This window comes from Strongylocentrotus purpuratus, unplaced genomic scaffold, assembly GCF_000002235.5.
Source record: "Strongylocentrotus purpuratus isolate Spur 01 unplaced genomic scaffold, Spur_5.0 spur5_contig_858, whole genome shotgun sequence".
Classification (NCBI taxonomy): Eukaryota; Metazoa; Echinodermata; class Echinoidea; order Camarodonta; family Strongylocentrotidae; genus Strongylocentrotus; species Strongylocentrotus purpuratus.
Genome location: NW_022145566.1, coordinates 2767077 through 2792360, shown reverse-complemented (window position 1 = coordinate 2792360; position 25284 = coordinate 2767077). Strand labels below are relative to the sequence as shown.

Below are 25284 nucleotides of genomic sequence, written 5' to 3'. Positions count from 1 at the left end.
TTTCACGTTATCGTTCATCCACTCATCAACCTGTGCATCCAGGCAGTCAGCGGTGCGTGACATCATCTATTCTCATCACCAAGATTTTATTTGCTAGAGCACATCTGAGGATTTCATAGACCATCCCTGCAGACCAAGTATTCACCTTTACAGTTGAATCACCGAGAAAAGACACATTTAAAGGAGCTGATCTAATGTTAGCTAGCCAAAGTGTTTCCCTCGCACTCTGTACTTCACGACGCATGACGGAAGAGATTCGCCCCGCAAGCTCCCCGCACGGAAGCGGGTCGTTGGTGGATGGCTCAGGCGATTCGCCACCAGCGATGTTGGTAAGAACGCTCATTATTCATGTTGATTTATTCATTTTATTTGGGTGCTTATATAATTTATAGTATTCCATGGTGGGAGGGTCTCAGTGGGTATGGATTTAGATTATTCTTAGTAATATGCTGAAAATGCTGATGTTGGATAGACCAGGTCAGCATCTCATTCTCAATTTACTTTACACAGAAGATGCCTAAAATTGTGGACCATAATCTTCTAAAAGATATTCCCATGATAAATAACTATTCTTGTTGATATGCCCCCACATAAAATAAATAAGAAAGCAGATTGGATGATATTCAGCAATCAAAATGAGTTGGGGGTATGTGGGGTGGTGGTGTAGGTGTAGGGGGGCGGGCAGATGTAGGCCTATATATGCACACCTGTATATATATATAGGGTTCAGTGTTGGTATTGAGCTAAAGTCTGAGAGGTGTCAGGAATCAGGATATTTTGTGTTGAATACATGTTAAAACAGTATCATGGAAAAGGGGAAATCATGTATTAATTGCAACAATTGAAGTATTGTATATTTTGGATTCATTGGGAAGAATAAAGAAAGATAAAGATACAAAATTATAGATATCGATGTAATATACAGATAGGCCCTATATATGTCTTATTGTAATAACTGGTGTGATGGAGGAGGTCAGAACATAAAATATCGGGGGGGGGGGGGGGGACTAAAAAGAAGTAAAATGGAAAGTAGAATTGAATGAGTAAGAGAGAGTGAGGGAGTGGAGACAGAGAGAAAGAGAGAGTGGCAGGTATGGAGAGGGGTGGGGGTGATAGGGAATTAGGAACAGATTGATAGAGGGGGAAAACAGGTGAAAGTGGATTGTGAAGATGGATAGATAGAAAGAAACAATGCAAGAAAGAATGAACACAGAATCATTTAGTATGGCCATATTCACAGAAAGGGTTTGACATCTAGGTACATGTAGTATTACCTTTTTTTTTTAAAAGTGTGTTCACACAGTTTTTATAATGTGACTTTGTGAAACAGTGTGGTTGGAGAGAATAACAGTATAGTTTTTATAATCCTGCAATACGTTTTGAGCACTTTTGTTGTCATATCAAGATATGAACAGATTGTGTTCACACTGCCACATACACCTGTAGAGTGATGATTACAGCATGACTGTAGAGGGAAAAAAGGGTGTATTATACAAAATAGTGTGAACACACTGTGTTTGCACAGTTTGGCACAATGTGACATCTACATTGTATGACCATATAGAGAATTGGGTGTGTTCAGGAGTATAGACACATTGTTCACACTAGGACAAACTATTGCCATAGAGATAATATAGTTCATAAACATAGTATGTACATACCCACTGTGCCAGTCTTTCACATTAGTGACAAATTATGAATACAATGTCTGTAACACAGTTTCAATACCAGTACACTCTCCACACTGTGTAATGTCCATAGACACTTACGAACACACTTATGAACACACTGTGGTTACTGTGTATTTCACAGTTCGAAAATAAAACTAAGACCAAAGAGAGGATACAGTGTATATAATAAAGTATGAACACATCATGTTCACTTTTTGTACCACAGTGTAAACATGATGTGTCCACACTGTGATACAGTGTGACTCACCATCACCATTGACAAGGTAATGTGTACAAAACACAGTATAAACACAGTGCAAAAAATGACTATGAACACACTGTGATTATTGTGTAATTCACAGTTTGAAAATAATACCAAAGAGGATACGGTGTATAAAATAAAGTATGAACACCATGTTCATTTTTTGTGCCACAGTGTAAACATGATGTGTCCACACTGTGATACAGTGTGACTCACCTTCACCATTGACAAAGTACTGTGTATAAAGCACAGTATGAACACAGTGCATTAAAATGACCACATAAAGAATGTGGTGTATCAAACACAGTGAGCACATTTTGTTATACACAACTTTCCAACTTTGATTCACTCTATCTTTGTGTGAGTGAATTGGCAAGAGGCCAGAAATAGTGGAATACAGAGAGGGGATGAAGGATGGAGATATGAGATGGAAAAAATGTGAAATATAAATAGAGAGGGGAGGGAGAGACAGAGAGAAAGTCAAGGGGGAGCAATGAACAGAAAGATAGAGTAGTAGATTTTGAATTTATGCTTTGACGATACTGAAGATCTCTTATGAATCTCGAGAGGGGAAATGACGAAAGTACTGCATTCATCAGTCCTGCTATTTTCAGTGTGGCAAATTGCAAAATCTGTTCAGCTAATCACTGATGCATTAGTAATGCTTTGTTATCCAAATCTGATGATCCATTCGATGCATGCTCTTTTCTTAAGAATCCACCTGACTGTTGAATAAACAATGACTTTCTTGCAATTGGGAAATGCATGTTGTAATTAATAATTAACCCTCTCAATCCAATAACCTGCCTCTGGATGTATACCTAATCTTCAAGATCTCATCATATATATATTTTCAGAGTTCGCCAGCTGATGAGGAAAACGGTGAGCTCCTCCAGTCTTCCAGCTTCGGTGGAGAAGGATCCAGCAAACACAGTACCCTGAGTAACAAGGACAATGTGTCCACCCATCATGTTCAACTAGGCCGGCCTCAGGCACATCCCTACCCCCACCCAGGCTCCCCACTCTCAGACGAGGAAAGCCCCTTGTTGGAGGCAAAGCGCTCTACCACCTCTAGTCGAGCAGGCAGTCGTGCTGGTAGCTCATCGGCTAAAGGCACCTTGGCTTCTCAGAAGGGAAGAGTACACAGGCGCTCCCTGTCCATGATTGTGCAGCCAGGCAGTGTCAGAAGGCATCTCAATATTGTAGAGAATGAGTATGATGTAGAGACAGCAATGAGTGTTCCAGCCACCCCAGTTCCTCAGGTGAGTTGATTATGGCAAGAATCACTGAAAAGAAGTAAAATTAAGAGAGTTGTGAAATGTAGAAGTATTTTAATATTTTACACTTTACGCCCCTGCGAGTGTAAACTAAAATGTTAATCTTGCACAGAGAGGAAAGTAATTAGGGAACCGAAGTACAAAAAAACACACGGTTTAAATACAGTTGTTAACTCATATATATTTGCAGTTCCCATTTTACTTTAAGTGCATAGTATTTGTAATGTTGATGCAGAGCAAGCTTTAGAGATGACTTATTAGTTGATGTTGTTTTTGTTGATGAAATATAAGAAAAAATAGTGCTTTTTCATATTTAGGTATATTATTTTTTCTACTATTCTACAAATATTCATTTAGTTGACAAAAATAAATGAAAAGAATGAGAGAGAGAGAGAGAGAGAGAGAGAGAGAGAGAGAGAGGGGGAAAATGCAATTTCATCTCTTAGCTTTTATTGTAAATATATATTTTAGTTTACCAATACATGTGAAGTACAAGCTTGTATATATATAACAAGTGGCTTTGCTCACATGGCACAGAATTTCTCTCAGAACTGATCCTTTCTACAATCAAATACCATAGCAATCATACAAGTGATACTACCAATCCACTCATCCCCCTTCCATAAGTCTTCCATGCCTCAATAAATTCTTCCCATTATTTATGATCAGCAAACCAGCCTATGCACTCCTGAAGCCGGCACATGTATGACTCATTTTCATTAGATATGAATATTAACTACCACTGGCCCGGTCGGCTGGGGTAGAGAAAGCCTAATCCCATATGTAGGGGCTGACCGGTAGGCATCTTTAGATAATCCACTGAAGCGGAGACAATCAACTTAGACTGCTCGGATAGTGAGGGGGAGAAGGGAGAGGGGGTATACAGCCATTTTGTTTCAGAGCCTGTAGGTTAATGACTGGTCGGAAAGGTGAATAGACCATGAGATGTAAACAGTTTTAATCGGGTTTACACCATATAAATTGAATTCTGACACAGTTGGTGTGTGCTGTAATTAACAGCGGATGCAATTCTCAATCTAATTAATGTGATTGTAGTACTGATGATGCCCTGTGTCTTCATTTTAATTACGAGCTTGAATGCCGCAATCATCTGTATTGTATGTGTAGCTGGAGAGTAGTCATTTATATTGCATGTTAATTACAGATATAGATTGTTTGTTGTATTCTACATAACAGGAATTTGAAACAGAGAATTTTCCGTCAGAGCACATTCTATGGAGGTTAATGTGTAGCATAAAGCCATTTCCTACTTTCATAACATAGACCTCCCCCCCCCCCCCCCCAAAAAAAAAAAAAAAGAAAGAAAGAAAGATGATAGAGAAAAATAAAACAACTAGGGCATACATCTTGGATCAAGAAAAAATGCCCATTTTCTACTTTCACATCATAGACCCCCTCCCTCCCCCTCCCCCAAAAAAGGATAGAGAAAAAGAAAAACCAAAAAACTGGGGCATAGATTTTGGATCAGGAAAAAATGCACAGTTTAGGCACTTTTATAGTTTTTAGACTATTTTATAGCATGTTCAGTATAAAATGAAGATTCCTTGCTAATACCTGAAAAGAGACAATTATCCCTATATTCCCTGAGCAAATTTGATATATTTATTCTATAATTATCTTACCCAAACCCCAGCATTTATTGATGACAGGAAAATCCAATTTTCAGTGAAGTGTATATTGGTTTATCAAGATTATGTTGACTTAATCCTCAAATCCAGTTCAAATTGGAATGTAGCCAATTCTCAAAGTGAATAACGTGAAATTAAAAAAAATGAAAAAATGTGCACATCTCAGAGAACCTCTTTGTGACTGCACTTTTGCAGTAATTCAAAATTGATTAAGTACCCCCTGCAGTGATCACTGATTACTTTGTACGGGTAATTATTTTGTTCTGATGATGATTATTTGCAATCTACTGTAGATGTAAAACTACTGTTTTTAGCAACATACGTATACATGTAGGTTTGAAGTTGTTTCATAAAGATCAGTGTTCAGAAAGAAAGATGCTGTTAGCAGTAGTACATTTGAGATGTTTCATGTTATTCTGAAAAAAATTTGGGAGGGGGGGGGTTGAAAATATCCATAAGGTGTATGTTGTTTTGTTGAAATTTTCATGGGGGAGGTGGGGAAGGAGGATTTGGGTGTACACATGTCAAGAAGACTAGTTCTAAGAACAAGTAGAAACCATCCAACAGCGCTCTTCCCTTTTCCTCAGCTTTATTAATGAAGCATACATGTCTAGATCACATCTTTAAAATGGGTTTGCAGTGTGCACCCGACCTACACTCAGTGTATGTTTGGTTTTCGTTATTACGTACGCCATGCCTAAAATGATCCAAGTAAGGTCTTTGATGGAACTTTAATCCATCCCTTGTGGTCTGGGAAGAAGATTGCTCTCCACCTGCTCCTCTGCTTCTTGACGTACAGCTCTCATCTCTGTATACCCTCATCAGTATGCTGTCAAAAATGGAAGACAAAAAGATGAATATTTCATTGAATCCATCGCATGAACACCCTGGATACTGGTAATTGAAACAACAGCTTGTTGAAGAAGACCCTTGTGGTGTAATGCCATCTACCAGAGATGTAAACCTATATGTAGTCCCACTGTACAGAAACAGTGTAAGCTGAACCGTATATAGTATTGCATTTATTAGCTCGCTCATCTTCATAAGCGAAGAAACATGGTGAATAATTGGTGTACCATGCGGAAGATTGCCTGGTTCCATGATTAAATCCACAAAGTTGGTTGCGGCTCATAAGTCATAGCCGGGCTTTACTGCTGGAGTCCTGGAAATCAAGATAATTTTTTTCTTCTCCAGCTCGAGTCTGACTGTACACTTCAAATTTGCCAACATTTGATAGATTAGTTTTTCCTGACGAATGCCTGTTGTACATGGTGTGCATTAGGGTGACTCATGAATTCTTAATTGAAGATTGTCTTTGTGAATCAAATTTACTGTCATGCCGACTGTTGACCACCACATATCTTTGAATAATTGCTTAAAGTGAATTTGTTATTTGCAAAATGGTATGTTGGCCAGGACCTCAAAGCTTTAATTGACTTGAGGGGGGGGGGGGGGGGGGTAGTGAAAGAGAGAGAGAGAGAGAGAGAGAGAGAGAGAGAGAGAGAGAGAAAATAGAGGGGAGTGATGTGAGCTTTCTGTCATTTGAAAATAATGAGACTAAGAGTATTTGAAAATTTATATTACACATATATGCAAATTTGCTTTGAAATAGAAATATGAAATATTATTACTCTGATATTTTGATTGTGATCATTGTGATACCACAAAGATAAGTTTGGGCCTCATTCCATCTCTTGACATTCAAGATATGAAGCTTCCATATCTGAATTCTGAATATCTAAGAATTCCAAATCCTTTGTCACTTTTTTTTCCCCACACAAAACTCTACCCAGATCAAATTTGTGTATTTCAACTCACAGGTACAGAGCTTCAATTGAATCTAGGCATTGACAATCGTACAGGCCATGAAACAAAGTATGTCAGCAAACAAGCTACTTGATCGACTACTCTGTACCTCGTCGGCAAACACCAAATGTGATTTCATATGGCTGTATATTTATGTAACCTACATGAACAATCTATTCCTAGATGTAAGGAGAGAGGGAGGGCATCTAGGCGGTATCTACTGAGCCACCAAGCTAATATTACTGGTTTCTAGCTCTAAGCTATGCTTGTGGAAACAAGAGAATGAGACAGAGAGAGAGTGAGAAAGAGAAAGAGAGGGGGAGAGAGAGAGAGATGCGGGAGAGAGGTGGGAGGAGAGAGAGAAAGACAGACAGAGAAAGAGAGAGAGAGATATAGGGAGAGACAGAGAGAGACAAAGAGAGAAGGGGGGTGAAAAAAAAAGAGAGAATGTGGTTTCAGTTATGATGGAGATCCATGGAGATAGTAGAGATATGGACTCTGAATGAAAAATAAAAGCTAGTGAAATGAGTGTAAAAACCTAAAGGTATAAACAAAAAAATGATATAAAATCAATGAATTTTGACTTTCCTTTAATTTAGATGGAGATGGAATGCAAAATTTATTTACACAGAGATATAGAGATGGACAGACCAACTTATACAGGAAGATAAGATGTTTCCCATGAATACGACAGACCTACTGGGTTTCTTTTATATTTTCTTCCTTCCATGTCTTCTCCATCCTCTCTTATTTTCCTCTCTCTAAACTATCAATCTGATAAATTCAGTTGGCGGCAAGCTACTGTAGTAAGCCGGCATATAAGGCGAAAACAATGTATGTTGCCTGTGGGCATTTCTGGTCACTCACGATCCAATATAATTGCACTACACACCGCATAATGAGCATAATATTTTGTCACGTGACCTGCAGCGCGTGCACAGTCTCCCATAGGCTTAAATTGTACTTGGATAAGTGGATTCTAGTGTGTACACTCCGCTCTTACTCAAGGAAGAGGGACCATGTTGCTATGGCAATGAAATTAATGAGGTTATTGATTACCTGGCCGAAGACCTATAGTCATCCGAGAAAATAGACATGCAGCTCTACTGTGGATGCTCAATGAGGCATAAAGAGTTATAAATTCATCATCATTTATGCTTGGTTGATCAGAGCAATATGATCTCTATTCTTACAGGCTTAGGGGTAATGATTACGGGATTACAAGCCAAGCCAGGATTTTCAATTTCAGTTAATTTGGCAATTTAGATGCCATTAGTATCTCACCATATCTTTTGGATAGATTTTATAATCATAACAGTAAAATAGTAATTATGATGATCGTAATAATAATAATACTATCAATCCTCTTCATCTGGGCAACTTATTTCTATAAGATGCTGGATTTATATATTAATGATAGTAATGATATTGATAATGACGCTCTTTATCTGGGTAACTTCTTTCTAGAAGAGGTTGGATTTACTACATGATTGCAGTCTGGAATGAAGTTGAGATGATATTTTAAAGGTACTGATGGCTAACATCACAATGAGATATTTCAGGACACACAGTATATTATAATTGGTTTCTTTGTATAAGCCCCTCAAAATACATGTATATTTCTAATCTGCTCTCTAGTAAATACAATGCTTCCCAAAATGACATTGGCAATTCTAAGATTATGTATACTGGATACATGATATTTCCATTGAAGGAACAAATACACCTAACGAGTTGCTTTTCCTTTTGAATCAATAAAGGGTCTGATAAGGCAGACCATCTTGTTTAATCAGATGCGCTGGCAGACACTGGGTCTTCCATTCATAAAAGCAGCCAATTACTCACACCACCTTGGGTGATGAGGGTACCTAGAGCTCAGGCAGGGAAGGGGACAAAAGATGCCTGGCAGGTGATAACTTAGCAGGAGGTGATGACACTCACTCTACTCTACTTCATGTAACATTACCCCCTCCCCATCTTTGCCATCTTAGAAAGAAAATGCTAAATTTAGATACTATTTTTTTATAGATTGCAATTGGACTTTTTGAAATTCTTCCTATGACTGTAAAAGAGAAAAAATGATGTAAATCATAGACGTATTTACTTGATTTTCAATAAGATCAAAACATGTTTCCTACATGTCTATAGGGAAGAGTAGAATGAATGAAGAATGCTGATGAAGGAGATTGAATCAGCTGTAATTGGAGAGAGATATATAATAATTGATTGAATACAAATAATTTGGAAGTAAAGCTGATGAAAAGAAAGTGGTACATGGAGAGAGAGAGAGAGAGAGAGAGAGAGAGAGAGAGAGAGAGAGAGAGAGAGAGAAAGAGAGAGAGGAATGTACATGTGTAAATATAGACAAAGGCTTTAATATTGTGCTGCTTTATTAATATACTTGAAAGAAATGACTGGAGCTGATATCATATTTTTGAAGACTATCTAAATCTAAATTCAGTCTCAAAACCAGGTTTTCTTATTTCCTGACTTATATAAAACATTACTTTAAAAAAAAAATCCTATGGGAAATATGCAGTTGAATGTCCATCATAAATGACAGTCACGAAAATACTGCAACAGATGCTTCGACATCCTTGAAATTCTTGTTCAAACACAAGTGTTTTTTTTATGATGGATGGAATTGGTTAATGGCCTTTGTTATTGACTTTAAAGCAAACTTCATTTAGGATACTCCCCTTTTTTTCTGAAAAGCACATCTTAAATGACATTTTCTTCTTGTCCTCATTCCAGAAAAAAAAATGAAATGTCCATCAAATCGACTGTGAGATGGCATATGTGGTAATGGGTTGAACGGAAATGCATGAATAGGTTTGCAATAATACCTAAGTACACAAAACCTTGAATAGATTTGGTGGTAACTTCACACCAAGCACTCTTCCTGTTCTGTGTAAGACAGGCATGTGTAGATGGAGAATGAGAGTCGGCTCTCCCCTATTATAGTGGATGCTATCTATCTGTACATGGTGTATCTTTAGCTGTGTGGTATAGAGCTCGCTGTTCGTGGTACTGCCCTCCTTTGCCCTGCATTCTAATGAGAGGACAATGTACTTCTCCGTATCAGATGTAACACGATTTGACTCCCCCTCATATAATACCCCTACAGGCCAGCGTGAGCAAACAAACCGCACCAGATCTGACCTGGAGACATTCATTCAATCTTAAGGATTGTATCCTGCTTTATTCTTCTCCCTCCCCCCTCTCTCTCTCTCTTTCTATCTGTCCCTCACTTTCTCTCCATTTCTTCCTTCCTTCTCCTCCCTTCTCTTCCCTTCTTCTCCTTCTCCTCCTCCTCCTCCTCCTCCTCCTTGTCCTTCTCCTTCTCCTCCTCCTTGCCCTTCTTCTCCTCCTCCTTCTCCTTCTTTCACTATGTCTTTCTGCTTGGTTTTGATAAATAGATTCCATTTTTACTAAACTTTCATTGTTGAGTAAAAATATATTCTTGCTATGCAGAAATGGTTTTAGGTCTTCTAACCCAGTCATTTAACTTCTGTTTTCATCCATTATTTTCTTTTAATCTATATTTTTTGTTAGCCCAACTTTATCTTACTCCTATGTGTGAATATAATGCACGTCTCTTCATCTCTTTCTGTCTCTTTCTGTCTCTTTCTGTCTCTTTCTGTCTCTTTCTGTATATTCACTCTCCCTCCCCTCTCCCCCCTCTATCTGTCCTTGTCTCTGTCTCTCCCCCTTCCTCCCTCCATCTCACCCCACCTCACCCCACTCCCTTCCTCCATCTCCCTTCCTCCATCTCTTCTATTACGTCCCCCTATCTCATCTTTTCTTCGGGTAGATTAATTGCCAAAAGACCTTTATATTTCTTCTGCTTGCCACAGGATATGTGCTCCTATTCAATGACTAGTCTTCTAAGATTGCTCTCCATTCTTGTCGTGAGTTTAAAAGATGAACAAGTGATGCTTTAAATAATACATCTAACAATCACTTTATTAGCTATTGGTTTATTGTACCTGGTTGAACAGAATGGTGTTAGATAAGGAATTTCTTGTTGAGAATAGATTGCAAGATCATCAACTATTTAATGAACAAAATTATTTTGAGAAATGGTAATACTAAGTAGTGCAACGTGATTAGAGAGAATGCAAATGAATTTCTGATCTTAAGCACCATTCTTTATTCCTTGCAATAAAATATTTATTATCAATATGATGCATGAATAAATGAACTTGCATGATATAAGAGACTTGCTTTCTAGACTACCAGGTGATATTGAGTGCAGTTCACATGTGAGTCCAATAAAGCTGAATGACTTTCCTTTTGTGAATTAAATGCCCTGATTCTGTTGGGAAATTTGGCTATTTATGCCACCATTGAGATCCTATATCAAGCATGCAATTTAGACTCTAGAGATAGGGAAATGGAGGCATTAGACTCTCTTGGATATATGAAACGGAATGATGAAACCCTTTGCCTGAACTTGGGCTGGCAAATAAACAGTATAGTGTGACTCATGAAAAAAATCCCCCTTTTTCAAAATAATAATAGAATGCTTCATGTAAATCAGTCATAGCACTCATCCTGCTTTTATCAAAAGTTATCTTTAATTAGAAATTAAAAGCCTTATCTTCTTCTGCAGATGACAGGTGATGTGCATGAAGATATTATGATTTTAGGCATTATTTGTGCATTCACCAAATAGACATGATATGTTGTTTAGTCATCGTAAATGTTGTTGAGTAATGCACTATTGAAACAAAAATGGAATACAAAAATTGGGAAGTGCTACTTCTGTCTTTAAATATGAGTTATCTAGATAAACCATTTTCTTGCTCAAGCAATATGCCTTTCATGTTAACAATATATACCAGGTATCTTAAATTTGCAGTAAAATCCTATTTTTGTGCGTTAAAGCACCACTTTCCCTTTAATTAGATTGAATAATAAGTATGCAAGGGAGTTTGATTTAAATTATATGTATGTCAGTAGATTTTTTTTAAATGACATGAAGAAAATCTGTTTACCAATCCACAGTCAGTATCATTTTTTGACAAAGACATCTTATATATTTGTAGCTCATTAACACTACATAATGGTTGTCATTCATTGTCAATTACACTTGTCTTGTTCACACTACTCTTCTAGAAACGAAAACAACCAACAGAAATGAAGTGATAAAACAAAGTCTGTGTCCCCTTAGGCTGTCGGTGTGATTGACTTGATTAAATATAATGCCTGCTCTAAGTTCACATCTTAAGCAGATTTCTAGCTGCTTTGAGGGCAGTGTACTCCTTTAATGTCGGTGCATTTGAAATGAGGCTAACCTTTCCAACTACACCTCATAACTTTTTATGCCAACTGCTCCATTTTCAGCGCAAAGTCAGTTAGGAGATGACTCCAGAAAGGGATGTTTGTAATCATCATTTCTGCGCTAGCGCATTACCCCAGGATAAACATGAAAGCCAGCGCTTCCTTTTTTTTACGACTCTTCCCTCGCACAACTCTGTTCATATTCTCTTGGCTCTTTTTTCTTAGCTGTTGCCAATTTGCATACAAACCCTTTCCTCTAAAGATTTGATATGAGTTTAGTTGCTGTGATGGAAACAGTGTTGTTTTAATATATGGAAGACTGGTTGCTACCTTCACACTCTTATAGAATTACATAGTGCTACTACCTTCATCTTCCATCCTGTCACTATTACTCTTCCGGTTGCCAATTTAGCAAAAGCTGTCGTGCAAGGGATTTGCTTTAACGCTTTCCACTTTAGTGTAAGCGGAGCAAGTATTCTGAAACCCATCCAACTTCATTTAAGACTGCATGAATGATAGATCAACTGGCGGGCTAGCTCATTTTCAAGTGTGAATCCATGATCTGTTTCTCCATTATCGCTTCTCAAGGAGGTAAATTCCTATAACCATAGCAGACATATGACGGACTGAAAGCATTTTATGTCATATCGGGAGTGAGAAGCCACATTTATTGCTTGTTGTCGATCCCATGTACACATGTATCTGACTCTGGCTCCCTGTTTCCTCGCTGATCATGCTTGCTAATTATGCCTTGCATCGAGACGAATCCACTCGACTTCACGAAGCGGTAAGTAGTCTTGGAAATCCCTTTTCTTGTTCAGAACATTCATGAGAAGAGCGGGTCGTTCATTTGTGATTCTAATTAGAGTCACGATGTTAAGCGATAAGGAGAAGAGGAATACATTACCATAGCCATCGACACGGTCTCAGTCACAGTTTCTTGTCCGTTCAGCGTGTATGTGCATGGACAATTGAAAGAGGAGAGGTAGGGGAGTGTTATCTCAACATTAGATTTGTGATCGCCTCTGGCAGCTGAACAAGCGAGTGCAGCTGTGTGATATAAGATAGTATGCGCTTCTTCTGTTTCACTTCATCCCTACATCTTGTTTGTGTGGTAATTGATGTATCTTTTAGACAGAAAAACTACGGTTCTTATAGGCATGTAAGAATAAATAACAAGACATCAATAATGGTATTTACATGTAGGCTCACAATGCAATCCACTTTGTAAATAAATGCTAAATTATTAATAATTTTATTGCAGTAAATGCTTCTTATTGAAAAGGATTTTAATATGATGAAAAATTAAATGTGATGAAACTTGTAGCTTTGTTTAGGAATGTCATAAATTGTCAAGAAGTTTAGTTTTCAGCAACGATTTATTAGTGATGCTGTGAAAATAAGAAAGATTCCAGAACTACACATTATGTGTGATTGTGTGCCTGATGCCATTTTATGATGAAGAAGCAGCAGAAGAGTCTAGAAATATTTTATCAGGGTGTATTTTTTAATGTGTTACTTTGCTTTAAAGCCCCACTGTCCTACTTGTAGCTACTTGCTCCCTCTATATAGAAAACTTCCCCAACCGGTGCCTGTTGGTCCCCCATGATCCTCTATTTCTTATGTTATTTGAGAGCTGAGTTGATGAGATAGCCACCTGTCAATGACCTCGCTGTGTGGTCTAATCCCTCCTAGCCACACTAGTGTTGATAAGCTTTAAATGAAGTGTGAAAATAAGCATATTAAAAATCATGAACCTTGAACCTTGGATGATGAGGATTTTTGTGTTTTAATGTTTAAGACCCTGTAATGTATAGCAGGAGAAAAAAATAGTGTGTATATATACACCAATGTCATGTTACCATGGCATTGCCCCTTTTTAGTTTTGGAGAGAAAGTAGAGACCATTTTGAAATTGTGATTTAAGAGTATTGAATGATTGTTTTTAATGAATTTATTTCTTAAGGGGGTTGTATGTTAGGATTTAAAGGGGCACTCAGCTTCAACAAAAGCTAGCATGACTGAAAGCACAAAAGTCCTAAAAACATATTAGCTAGAATTAGAGTACCTGGTAATGGATTTTCAAAAGATGAGATCATGTTTGGTACAGGGAATATTCCATGTGTAATTTTGTCATTACGTTGATGTCATAATAGTTTGACTACTCTTTTGATGCAGAGGAGTGTAAATCCACATTTTTGGGTAGTTATATTTTAGGGATAACATCCTTTGGAAGTGAATCCACTCCAAAATATAGTGGAATTCACTCCAAAAAAGTATTTGAATAACTCTTTTGGGAGTGGATTCCAGTGTGTGTGTTGTGACTCCTCAAAGTGTAGATTTCCATTTCTGCATTTTGAGCATTCCTCCAATACAAAAAAATACTGGTTGTCAAAATCTCTTTTTATCATGAGATTGTGTTTTAAAAAAAGTATGTACATGTAACATATGGTATATCTGGAAATGGTATATATCTGTTACATTGAATTTGAGAATGGGGAATTTAAGTAATTTTTAGTACACACCAATCTATAGAGATGTCCAACTACAACATTACAGATGCAATGTGCCTCCAAGTTATGCATGTTGTGCATTTCGTACATTATTCATGAAGATTGTGTCAATGATTGATAGCTTACTGTGAAGCTACACGGAAATCACACGTTGGAAACTCTCGGCATACGATTAATGCGCCATCTTCTAAAGGTCACTCGTCATCCTCCTATCGCCACCTGTTGTCTTTGTCAACACTGCCCTCTCTTGTTTGATTTAATAAATGTCATTCTGCGGCGTCAAATTAAAAAATGTCCTCCCATCCTCTCAGAAAATGTGGGTGTTTCCAAGGAGCTCAGTCCTGAAGCAATGCTGACCTATTTATATCTTGATCAAGAAAACTAAAATTAGTGTCTTCAGGAAAGCATCATGGAAGCATTGCATGACATAATTAGGCGGTGAAGTAGCATCTGCTTTAAAGGTTATGGGGTTAGCGTAACTTTTAAAGAACAAATATAACAATGTGCAATTATAGTCTTGATCTTATAAAACTAACCCTGTCTGTGAATGTGCAATCAATTGAGCATTGAAGGAGTAATGGAAGATCATCCTCAGAATCATCTTACAATGTTTAATGTCTTTTGTGGTTGGGGAGATGGAGATGGTTTTTATAAACACTTTATGATCTAAATAATTTTCTTTAATTTAGATATGATGGAAATGTATAATTACAAATCATGTTGTTTTATCAAACAAATAAATTGAAAGATAAATTTATGTAACAGATATTTAAGCATCCTGCTTCGACTAAACAAAATTTGGGGGTTAATGTAAGCCCTGATGTTGATTATTGCTTCTTAAATCATTTAAATAAACATTATGGCCTGATTTCATGAGCACCGTTTAAACTTAAACAATGGTCACAACAATAACCATTTTCTATGGGAGACAAAAATTGACATAAAATAATTATAACCCCAAATATCCATATATATGTTTTCGATTTGTAAGGGAAGACATGACACATTCTGTATTGTTAAATTTCCCTGTTTTGGCTTGTCCGTTTTAAACCAGTGGTTTCAACCATGATTTGGGTTGGAAATACCTGGGTGAATACCGTAAATTTGGGCCTGAAGGATTGGAAAATTAACAATTCTTACTCACAATAAGAATTATTCTTAGATGGCTACATTAAAAGTTGGTAATAATTTGTACCCCAAATCCAAAGAAAAATGTTATTCTCTCCTTTGTTCAATATTTCTTTATTCTAATTTTGTAGCATTTAACTGTGTCTTGCATTGAGAGTTCTGGGTGAATGCGCCACTGATCAAAATGTTACACTTACAACAAAGGCTTTTCCAAAAATCCAATTTCTTGGCCACATGTGTTCCTTATCAAGAGTCCCCATCAAGAAGTGCCAACTTTTGTTGTAAACCAATATTCCATACTTCACCCTCGGGGCAATTTCAGCAAGTGTATGACTGGACTGTGGAGTCTTGGACGTGGAGCAATTTCATGGGTCTGTGTGTCTGTCCTTCCCAATAATTCTTGGCTTGCTACGTGATCTTTTCACCTCCTTGAGAATTCAGAGAAAAGAGCTAAATTCAGGATTTTTGATCAACAATACCATCTGGGACTGGGTACAAACTACAAAGATGATTATTGAACCAAAGCGTCTGTTGTGTTATACTGTGACTCACTTTTTGTCTTATGGTCTTCATAAATATATTTTCATCCTTCATACACATTTACTTGATCCCCTGTGACCCATTAATAGTTCTCTTCTCCTCTCTTTTCTTTCTCTTTTCTTTCTCTTTTTCCCCTTTCTTTCTACTTCTTTCCTCTATTTCTCATTCCTTTTCTTTTCTTTGTGTCTTTCTGTGTGTTATATATCTGAAGTTGTATTTTATTGTTTTATTGGGTTTGTCTTTCTCCTTGCAATCCTAAAGGGCAATATGAATGTAGGCTGACATACTCAGCACTAATTTTGTTTACAAGGATACCAAGAACAAAGGTTTAATCCCCCACAATTAAATTTCTTGATGGAATATTCCATGGCGAAAGGGTCACGTACTTGCCCTTAGATCTTAGTTGAGCTATATATGTCATCAGTGGTAAAGGACATACAGTAAATCCCTTACAAAAATGTAGACTTCTTTAGCAAGCAATAATTTATAATTGAATGAGAACAGTATTTTGTATGCTATGACAATTATATGAAGTGTAGGAATAACTGTTTTAGGCCTCTAATTATGTTAATGATTGTATTGAATTGCATTGTAACATTTCAAAATATATATTGAAAAATAGTCTATTTTAAAGAATTAGAAAGTTCAAGAACATTTGTCCTGCCCCCTTTCCCACAATTTCAGATGCTGCTATAAATGTAATTTTATAGTAATTTGAGGCACTTTAGGCCCGTGGAAAATATGCAAGAATTTAGGAAATGTTTACATTTACCATAATGTCACAAGAGTAAATATGAGATTCCACCGAGAAATTCTGTTGAAGCCTGCTTCTGTAGACTAATTACGACCCCTAGGAGTAGCAGTAGTAGTAGCCTTGGGAGAGGGAAAAAAATTCCACCTGTGTTTAACCAGCTCACTATGCAACAACACACGTAACTAACCGACGCTCTCTCCATCGAGTACCTGTCCATATCAATGCACTACGCATACACACAAACATCTCCATTCATTCATTCATTCATCTGCCACACATTAAACCAGAGAGTGACACTCACTGCGCACACACGCTTCCCCCTCTTCTCCATCTCCCATCTACCTTCGATTACCCATTTACGCTACTCTTCTCTGCAGAGGATTTCTACCATGCGGTGATGTTTTGCTCCTGGTTTTACTACTATGGCCGGCTGTTTGCCTCGATCGCAGCCAAGGGATGCATATTTGTGAATTATGGAAGATATGTTGGGACTGTATCTCAGTGCACTCAGTATTGAGTAGCTCGTCACTGTTTTGTCCTTGTTGAGGCATCTCTAATGCACTTTCGGATCGTGTATCTTCGCTTGGAATAATTAAAAGCTACTAATTGAGTTGAGACGCCTCCTTGAAGAGCGCTTCCTTGGATCGAACATTGTTAAGTGCTTCATTCATCCAAGCTTTGAGAGTTGATTATAGTGTGGTGTGGGACTGCTATGGAAACATGGCTAACCCGGCGACATACCGGGCCCGCAGTCGAAGCTCTTCACCTCCTATCACCAAGAGACATACCTATACCACCATGAGGATAGGTTCCTTGTGCTGTGGGGGACGCCCCCCAAGGAGATACCCTCCATTTGAGACAAGGCCGACTGTTAGTATGGAAGAACTCGAGATGCAGCTCGCAAATATGGAGGTAGCAGACTCATTGATGGATTTTGTGTCTTAAATGTGTATGATCGTTAGTAATTATGATATGGTGTAATTTTATTACACTTTAAGTGATACTAGTTGTGGACTATTTATGATTAAGACCTGTACAAAGGATTAAGAGAGAAAGTAAGAGAAAGAGAAATAGGGAGAAAGAGAAACTAATAGAAAAGAAAGATAAGGATAGGGGACAGAAGGAGTATATATATACATAGAGAGAGAGAGAGAGAGAGAGAGAGAGAGAGAGAGAGAGAGAGAGACATAGAGAGGAGGAAATGACAATTTTGAGGAATTGCTTACAGAATATAAGTAATAGTTCAATATCGTTCAATTTTTTTTAAAGCAGAATTGAGAGGTAGATTCAAGAAAGACGGTTTCATATCATTTTGCACATTGATGCAAGAATTTGACAAGCATTAGATGTAATATAAACCTCATATCTCACTCTCAAAGTGCATTGGGTACTTAAGGCTTCATACTTCACTCGGTTAACATTTAAAGAGCCGTATCGAGCTCCCATTGTGAGGTATAAATCAGAGGAAATGAGGTGGTGTGCGGTGCATAAGAATCAGTAATTTGCTCTCCGTTTTACTGGAGGTAACTTGATCTGGCTTGAGACACCAGAATTCATTAAGCATGCCACATCTTGGGTTCTGTTGGTGGCCCAAGACTCTCATCTTTTCACACCAGTCCCCTCTCCTGATCGATAAACCCATTGACCCTAATCTCAGAGGAGAAACCACTGCCTAGCTGCTTAAAGGTAGAATAGAATAGAATCCTATTTTGATGTGAATTCAGTCAATTATGATGGTTAGAGGCACAGTTTTACAAAATTGTGTTTTTTTGCAAGTGGACAATAAAACCCACAGGATTAATTACATGTACCTGGCTTTTTTAATGCAGAATAATTGATTATTGCTTTAGAAGGTGAACATTTCAATATAGAAGTTGAAAACTATAATTTGAATAATCCTTTTAACACTATTTCGGACATGATACATTCTGACTTTCATATACACAAATAGACTTTAGCTAAATGATCTCTGTTTGAACGTTGATACAATAACTTAAAAGAGAACAGAAATTGGTAATAAAATCATCTGAATCATTAACATCTCTGTTATTTTATAGAGCCGATGGTATGATTTTTTTCATTAATTTGATGCTCCTGTAAGTGGAGAGCTGTGAGAGATTGGTTGAGAGAGAGAGAGAATTTAAGCAAACAAGAAAAATGGTGTCTGGTTGCAGATGTCTGCATGTGTTTCGTCAACCGTGTGAAATATGAAATTTGGTAGCATTGTGAACTTGTGAAGTGCATTGTCCATATGGACAATGTAAGGTTACGTATTGTGCACCAGATATCTTTTTTCCCTTTCTATCTTGTTTTTTTAAGGTACCAGATGTTGAAAGTTATTCATAACAGTGAACGGGAGTTAGCATAGACATGTATATATATGTAAATCAGTTTGCTGTACGTGTATCGGTTTGCTTTGAATCTATAGAGGTCTAAAGAATAATTTTGTTCTTTGTTTTGGAATGTGACTCAAGGGTTGCCTTCAGATATTTATTGATCTGTATGTATTTTACCAGATGGTCTTAATTCAAGGAATTACAGTATTGTGACATTGTTCTTTTTTAAAGGTATTTTAAATTTCTTGTAATTTTTGTGCATCCTCCTGTCTGTTAACATTTTATGAATATATATTCCTCTCACTTTTTCTATCCTACAATGTTTGCCCTTCATCGATATAAGCTGTTTTTCCCCAAACTGAAGCTCATTTCGTAATATTCAAGTTATCAAATTTCTCTTTTATTCTCCATGCTCAGAACCCTCCACCACCTCCGATAGACTTCAACCTGTATGCCACCAAGAAGACTATAGCCGAGGGCTTCCTGGTGGTTGCCCTTCTGGCGGCCAACGCTGCTCAACTCAAGACCATCATCACAGCGGGCAAAGAGAATCAATTCCATGGCTTTGTGACTGCCCTGGTCATCCTCTCCATCGTACTCCTCATCATCGTCATCGTCTTCCTGCTCCTACTGGGCCGCGACAACCTCAACGATGTCTACAAACAACGCAAGTTGGACTGGATCAACAACTTTGCGACAGCGCTTGTGTTCTGCATCGTATTCATGAACATCTTTGTATGTGCGTTTGGTATAGAGCACACACCGCCGTCATAGTGCTGGCTGTACGTGCCCTTGTTCTTGTACAGAGTGGGTCATTTAGCATTTTTCTAGTATTTAAAAAAAAGATAGACATTGTATTTTTATGAAGAATAATAAGATTGCATTCAATTTTGCAATAGAAAAATCTGCCCTTGATAATCATCATTATTCAGTGGGCAATGAAAGCATTAAGAATTTGTTGTACATTGTAAATGTCAACAAAAAAACAGAAAACCACTGAGTGTTTTTGTATGTAAATGAGTTCTGAACACTATTATAAAATGTCAATTCAATTTGTTTACACTTTTTCAATTTTAGAAGGAGTTACATAGCATACTGCATGTATTCAAAACACTGTCATTGAGATTATGTACACTACATCAACTTACACTTGGCTCTTGTTCACAGGCAAAGCAAGCTTCCTTATAATATTCTGCATGCATTCATTAATAATGCATAGCATACAAAATGGTTTCCCCGAAGGCTCGAGTCTGGAGCTCGTCTATCGTGCCCTAGATGAAATAAGATAAAAGGTGATGTGGAGAAGGAGAAAGCATACTGCAGAGAAGCTGACTTTGCAGGTCCGCTGATGTATCAAGGTTTTGTTGTGCATTAATTCTTGCCTTTTAGGAAAAACAGAGTGAAAGTCACTTCATCCCTAAGCCATTTGGAGCCGCGATTATTTCCATTTGGGATGGACGGTGAAACTGCACTGCTGGGTTCCGCAGTTATCTTGTGTTTGATCAAACTGAATGGAAATGCACAATGTTATCATTGTACCGTAAGGGATATCAAAAAGATTTTGCAGCCCTACAAAAATATGTTTCTTTAACGTAAAGAGAAGAAGGGCATGAAAATTGCTAAAGTGCATAGATGTTGGTTTGTTGCTAAGCAAATACAGGGGACTGAATTAGGCTGAAGAAGAGCAAAAGAACTTGCCTATGAAAAAACTTGCCTAGATCTTGCCTAAAATGGCAATATTGTTCTTAGATTTTGTATACAAATTTTTTTCTGACAAGAGACAAACCGAATTGATACTCTTAAACTCTTCCCTCATATTTATGGAAATATAGCCGGAATTCAGAGTTATATTAAGTTATCTCTTTGATATATATTGCTATTGGTGTACCCATGTGAAAAGAAAAGAAAGAGAGGTTTGTGATTGCTTCCTGTGGCTTCATGAACTCTAATAACCTTTGAAGAACATTCATGATATATTTGAAAGTCTAACCGAAGGGACAAGTATCAAATGTCACTTGCCAGCTAGTTATTTGTGCTCACTACATGCTCAATTACATTTCATTCCCAGTTCTACTTCCATACACATTGACTCTATGCCACGTTTGTGTCTACATTATATGTGACTGATATATATGAAAACCATGCATTTTGCACTGGCTAGCTAGGGAACAGAATAACAGTAACACTAAATGCTGCATATTCATTTGTGGCCTTGTTTAAGGATCTGGAAGCCCCTAGGATAAGGCATGAATATGTATGAAGCAAACAACCATGAGTATGATTGTCTGACCATCAAATCTCTGTTGAGTCATTTAGTAATACAAATGATGGACTTGTTTTCAGTGTTTCTTCTCAAATGAGGCACAGTCAGAAGTACTTTTTCATCCGTTGCTGTTCACCTTTCAAAATATAGTTGAAAGCAGTACTGCAAAGTGTAAGGAATTGGACACATACAAAGAATTTTCATATTTATTGTTTTTCATGATAAAGATGATTTGAATATTTTGTACTAAAGTGATGTATTCATTCATTGATTGTTTCTGTTGAGCATTGCTCTGTGTACTGATTAGTATGGGGATGTATTTATTCATCCTTCAATGTACATGTGTATATAAACTTTATAAAGTCATTCTGTCAACTGTAGCATTACATGTTTAATTGAGTTGCTTTCAGGGTAAGATGTTAACATAGTAAGTGTTACCTTTTCCCCTGTCTCACCACCATACCATAACATATGTTTTATTGCTATCCCTTTCTGCTTTTAATTTGCCAAACAGCTTTCCAGCATGGCATGACAGTATAGTGAATCTTTGGGGAACTTATGAAGAATCATGGATTGGTTGATTGATTCAGACATGATATGGTTATGATATGCGAAACATGGTTTTTGATATAGAACATGAAGTGAACATGACCGTGAGGTTGTTTGTTTATGTATTTTTGTTGAAAATTATGGATGACAAGAAGAATACTATGAACTAAAATCAATCAAACAAACAAACAAACTTACTAACTGAAAAGCAGTTTTGGAGCTTGAACCTTATATGACTGCTTTATAATATCTATCGTAATGACATTCATGCATCTAAAGGTGATATCCAAATTTAGGATAAAATGGTCGCTTCATATAATGATTAAACTTCAATACATGTGTAATCTTGTGTAAACTAATACCTGTATTGTATTTTACTCCATGTTTTCTAAAGGAATATTCTCTCTTCTTTAAATTTATACTGTTTATGCAGAACGACTTTGAATGCCCAAAATAATTCAACAATTTACCTTACAACTTGCAACCTTTTTGATCCCAAGAAAAGTTGTCATATGATTTCACACTGAATCATCAAATGATAATATGTAGTTCAAAGTTAAACTTAGACTGGGTCCTTGAGATGTGTACAGTGTCTTTAAATAGAAAAATCATCAACCACGATATCCATTTTCACTCCAATATCACGAATATGTTGCTAGTTTTAGAGCTGACTCAATTTATCCCGAGTGGCGTTATCAACTTGAACTGTCATTTGAACTAACAGTGATGATAAAGGATATCATATCACCTGTAATGTACTGTTTTGGTTACCTACAAAAGGTCACAGATCTTTTTTGAGCTTCAGAGTAACTGATCTCTTTATTGAATTAGCAACATCAAAGAATTGCCGCTCTTCCTTATAGCAAAATAATCACCTGTTTGTCGGAGGTCAAATACTGGCAAAGCATATGACTTGTTGTTTATGAAATACCAAAAAAATACACAACTCTAAGCCATGGTTTCCATTTCATTATATATCCATAGGGGTTATATAATTGATTTTTGTCAGTATTTGGCAGGCAGTTCAAAATACTTATCGGCTTATTTTTTATTTTTGTTTTTACAATTTACATCCTACATTTTATATGGTGTCCACACATAATATCTGAATAGGGTATGTGCATGCGTGTGTTTGTATTCTTTGTATGCATGAGTACAGCCACTTTAGAAAATTTCCTGAGAATATTAGATTAATTTGTTCTCCAGTAAATTCAATCTAGAATTATTGTTCATGCAGTGGAAAACAAATACAATGAGGGAAAGCTCTATATATCACATGCATACTTAATGTACACCTGCATTGAGCTTTGATCAAGATTATATGCTAACTAAATGGAGAGCTCTAATTCAAATTGTACTTGCAGTTCCATAATATGTTTGCCTTGAGATTCATCCCATGTTGGATGATGAGTTGAAGTACTTCAATTGCTTGTACAGTGAAGTTTGCCAGTACTCTGAAAAGTTTCCATGCTTGACATGGATGCAGTACTGTGCTAATTATTATTATCCAGGTAATTCCAGGGTATACCAAAACTAAGGGCAGCTATGTGTAACTTGATAATTTCTTGAATCAGATTTGTGAATCTGATTCCAAATTCAAATAGTCAAATTTTGTTTAGGTCACTCTGTATATACATTACCCTTACAATATTAGCCCTGGATACTATACTAGGTCTGTAATTGCACAATTTTCTGCCAATCTTTTTTTCTAGAATCCTGCATGAAATTGAATCTTCACCAAAATCCAAGGGAACAGGAATATTATGTGAAGGATGGGACAATCTTTCAGTAGCAAGATATGATGTACTTGGAAGGACTCAGAGGATGCCAATTCCATTCATTGCCAATTGGGAGTGTAATGAATAGGAGAATGTAATTTTGCTGTCCCGAAGGATAGGCGTATAGCAAGTAGGAAGAATGATCAGAAATACAGAGTAACAGGATGATTTATTGGATGTTTTTGGAGGAAGATGAGCTCGTTCAGGTCACCTCTTCCGCAAGACAGCTGTATCGTACACTGTACTTAATGCATTGGTGAGCTGTTTCGTGTACTGGACATACCGTGAGGTCAGACAAAATACAAATTTTCTATAGAGAGAGAGAGAGAGAGAGAAGGAAAGACAAAAAAACAGAGAGAGAGAGAGAGAGAGAGAAGAATAGGAAGAAGAATTGCCTATCTATCTCAGCCTCAGATAAAAAGAATCAGGTCTATTTCCCTAGACAGTGTAAAGGGAGACGCAAAATGTACTATCATCTGACTTGAGAGGTAAATGACAATCATATATATCCCTGGGCGCTGTAAATGAAGCTGCATTATGATGATAATCACAAACCACGTACAGATGAATTTATCACAAATGTCATTATTCTATATTCATTGAAACATGACCGAAGGGGTATTTGCCATGAACTACAGAAGATTATCTCTTCCTAGAGGTAAAAATGTGATCCTTTGAATGAATTTATGAGATATATTTATTAATTTATTTAATCTCCAACAGTCCTTGATTGTTTATTTATGAAAATCCATGGAATCTTTTCTTTATGCCACAACGCGTCCCACCCTGTGCATAATTGAAACCCAAGGCTATTAGTATGTTTTCATTCTTCTCTGCTCACTTTTATGCACAACTGTGCATATCAACTCTTACTAGGTATGTCATCATCAGCTCGAGATTGCCAAATAGCCCACAAATTTCTGATTTGACTCAGGCTTGAGAAATAAGCTCGAGATATTTTTCTCAGCGTTCGCGCATAGTGCAAGTCTTCGGGCTGGTGAAGACGCACCGGAAAATAGCAGGATATTTTAAAAACTAGCTTAAGATATCTTGGGATGATTATATCGACCAAATATCCCGCTAATTGCAACTGCGGGCTAAAGAAGACGCAAATTAGCTGGATAATTTGTGATCGGGATAGTTAAAATAGCGGGTTATTTTGAGCCGATGAAGACAGGCCTACTGTCTCGGCTTATTTTCTCATGCCCTGGCCGGCCATCCCACGCCCAATATCTGGGGCATTTCACGCATCATGGTCATTACTTTTCGGTGGGAGATTGAGTGTTATTCAAGGTTGGTGATAGAGAGGATAACGCACGAGAGCATGTATGGCCCAGTGATCTGCCCTCCCCATGGACGTTTATAAGAGGTGGGAAATATTGGAAATTGATTTGGGAATATGGAATGAATGATTAATATCATTGCACTATGTCACTCCTTCTCTTAGCACCTATCGGATATGTGTTTGAGCGTA

At 37.2% G+C, this 25284-nt stretch overlaps 1 protein-coding gene across 1 annotated transcript; it reads left to right on the top strand.

The window, feature by feature from the left end:
• Window positions 1-21586, top strand: LOC578652. The gene is made up of 3 exons (XM_778809.3): window positions 1-329; window positions 2790-3194; window positions 19638-21586. The coding sequence occupies exons 1-3, from the start codon at window positions 195-197 to the stop codon at window positions 19992-19994; spliced, it is 897 nt and encodes a 298-aa protein (XP_783902.2). The 5' UTR covers window positions 1-194; the 3' UTR covers window positions 19995-21586.
• Window positions 21587-25284: the final 3698 nt, after the last annotated feature.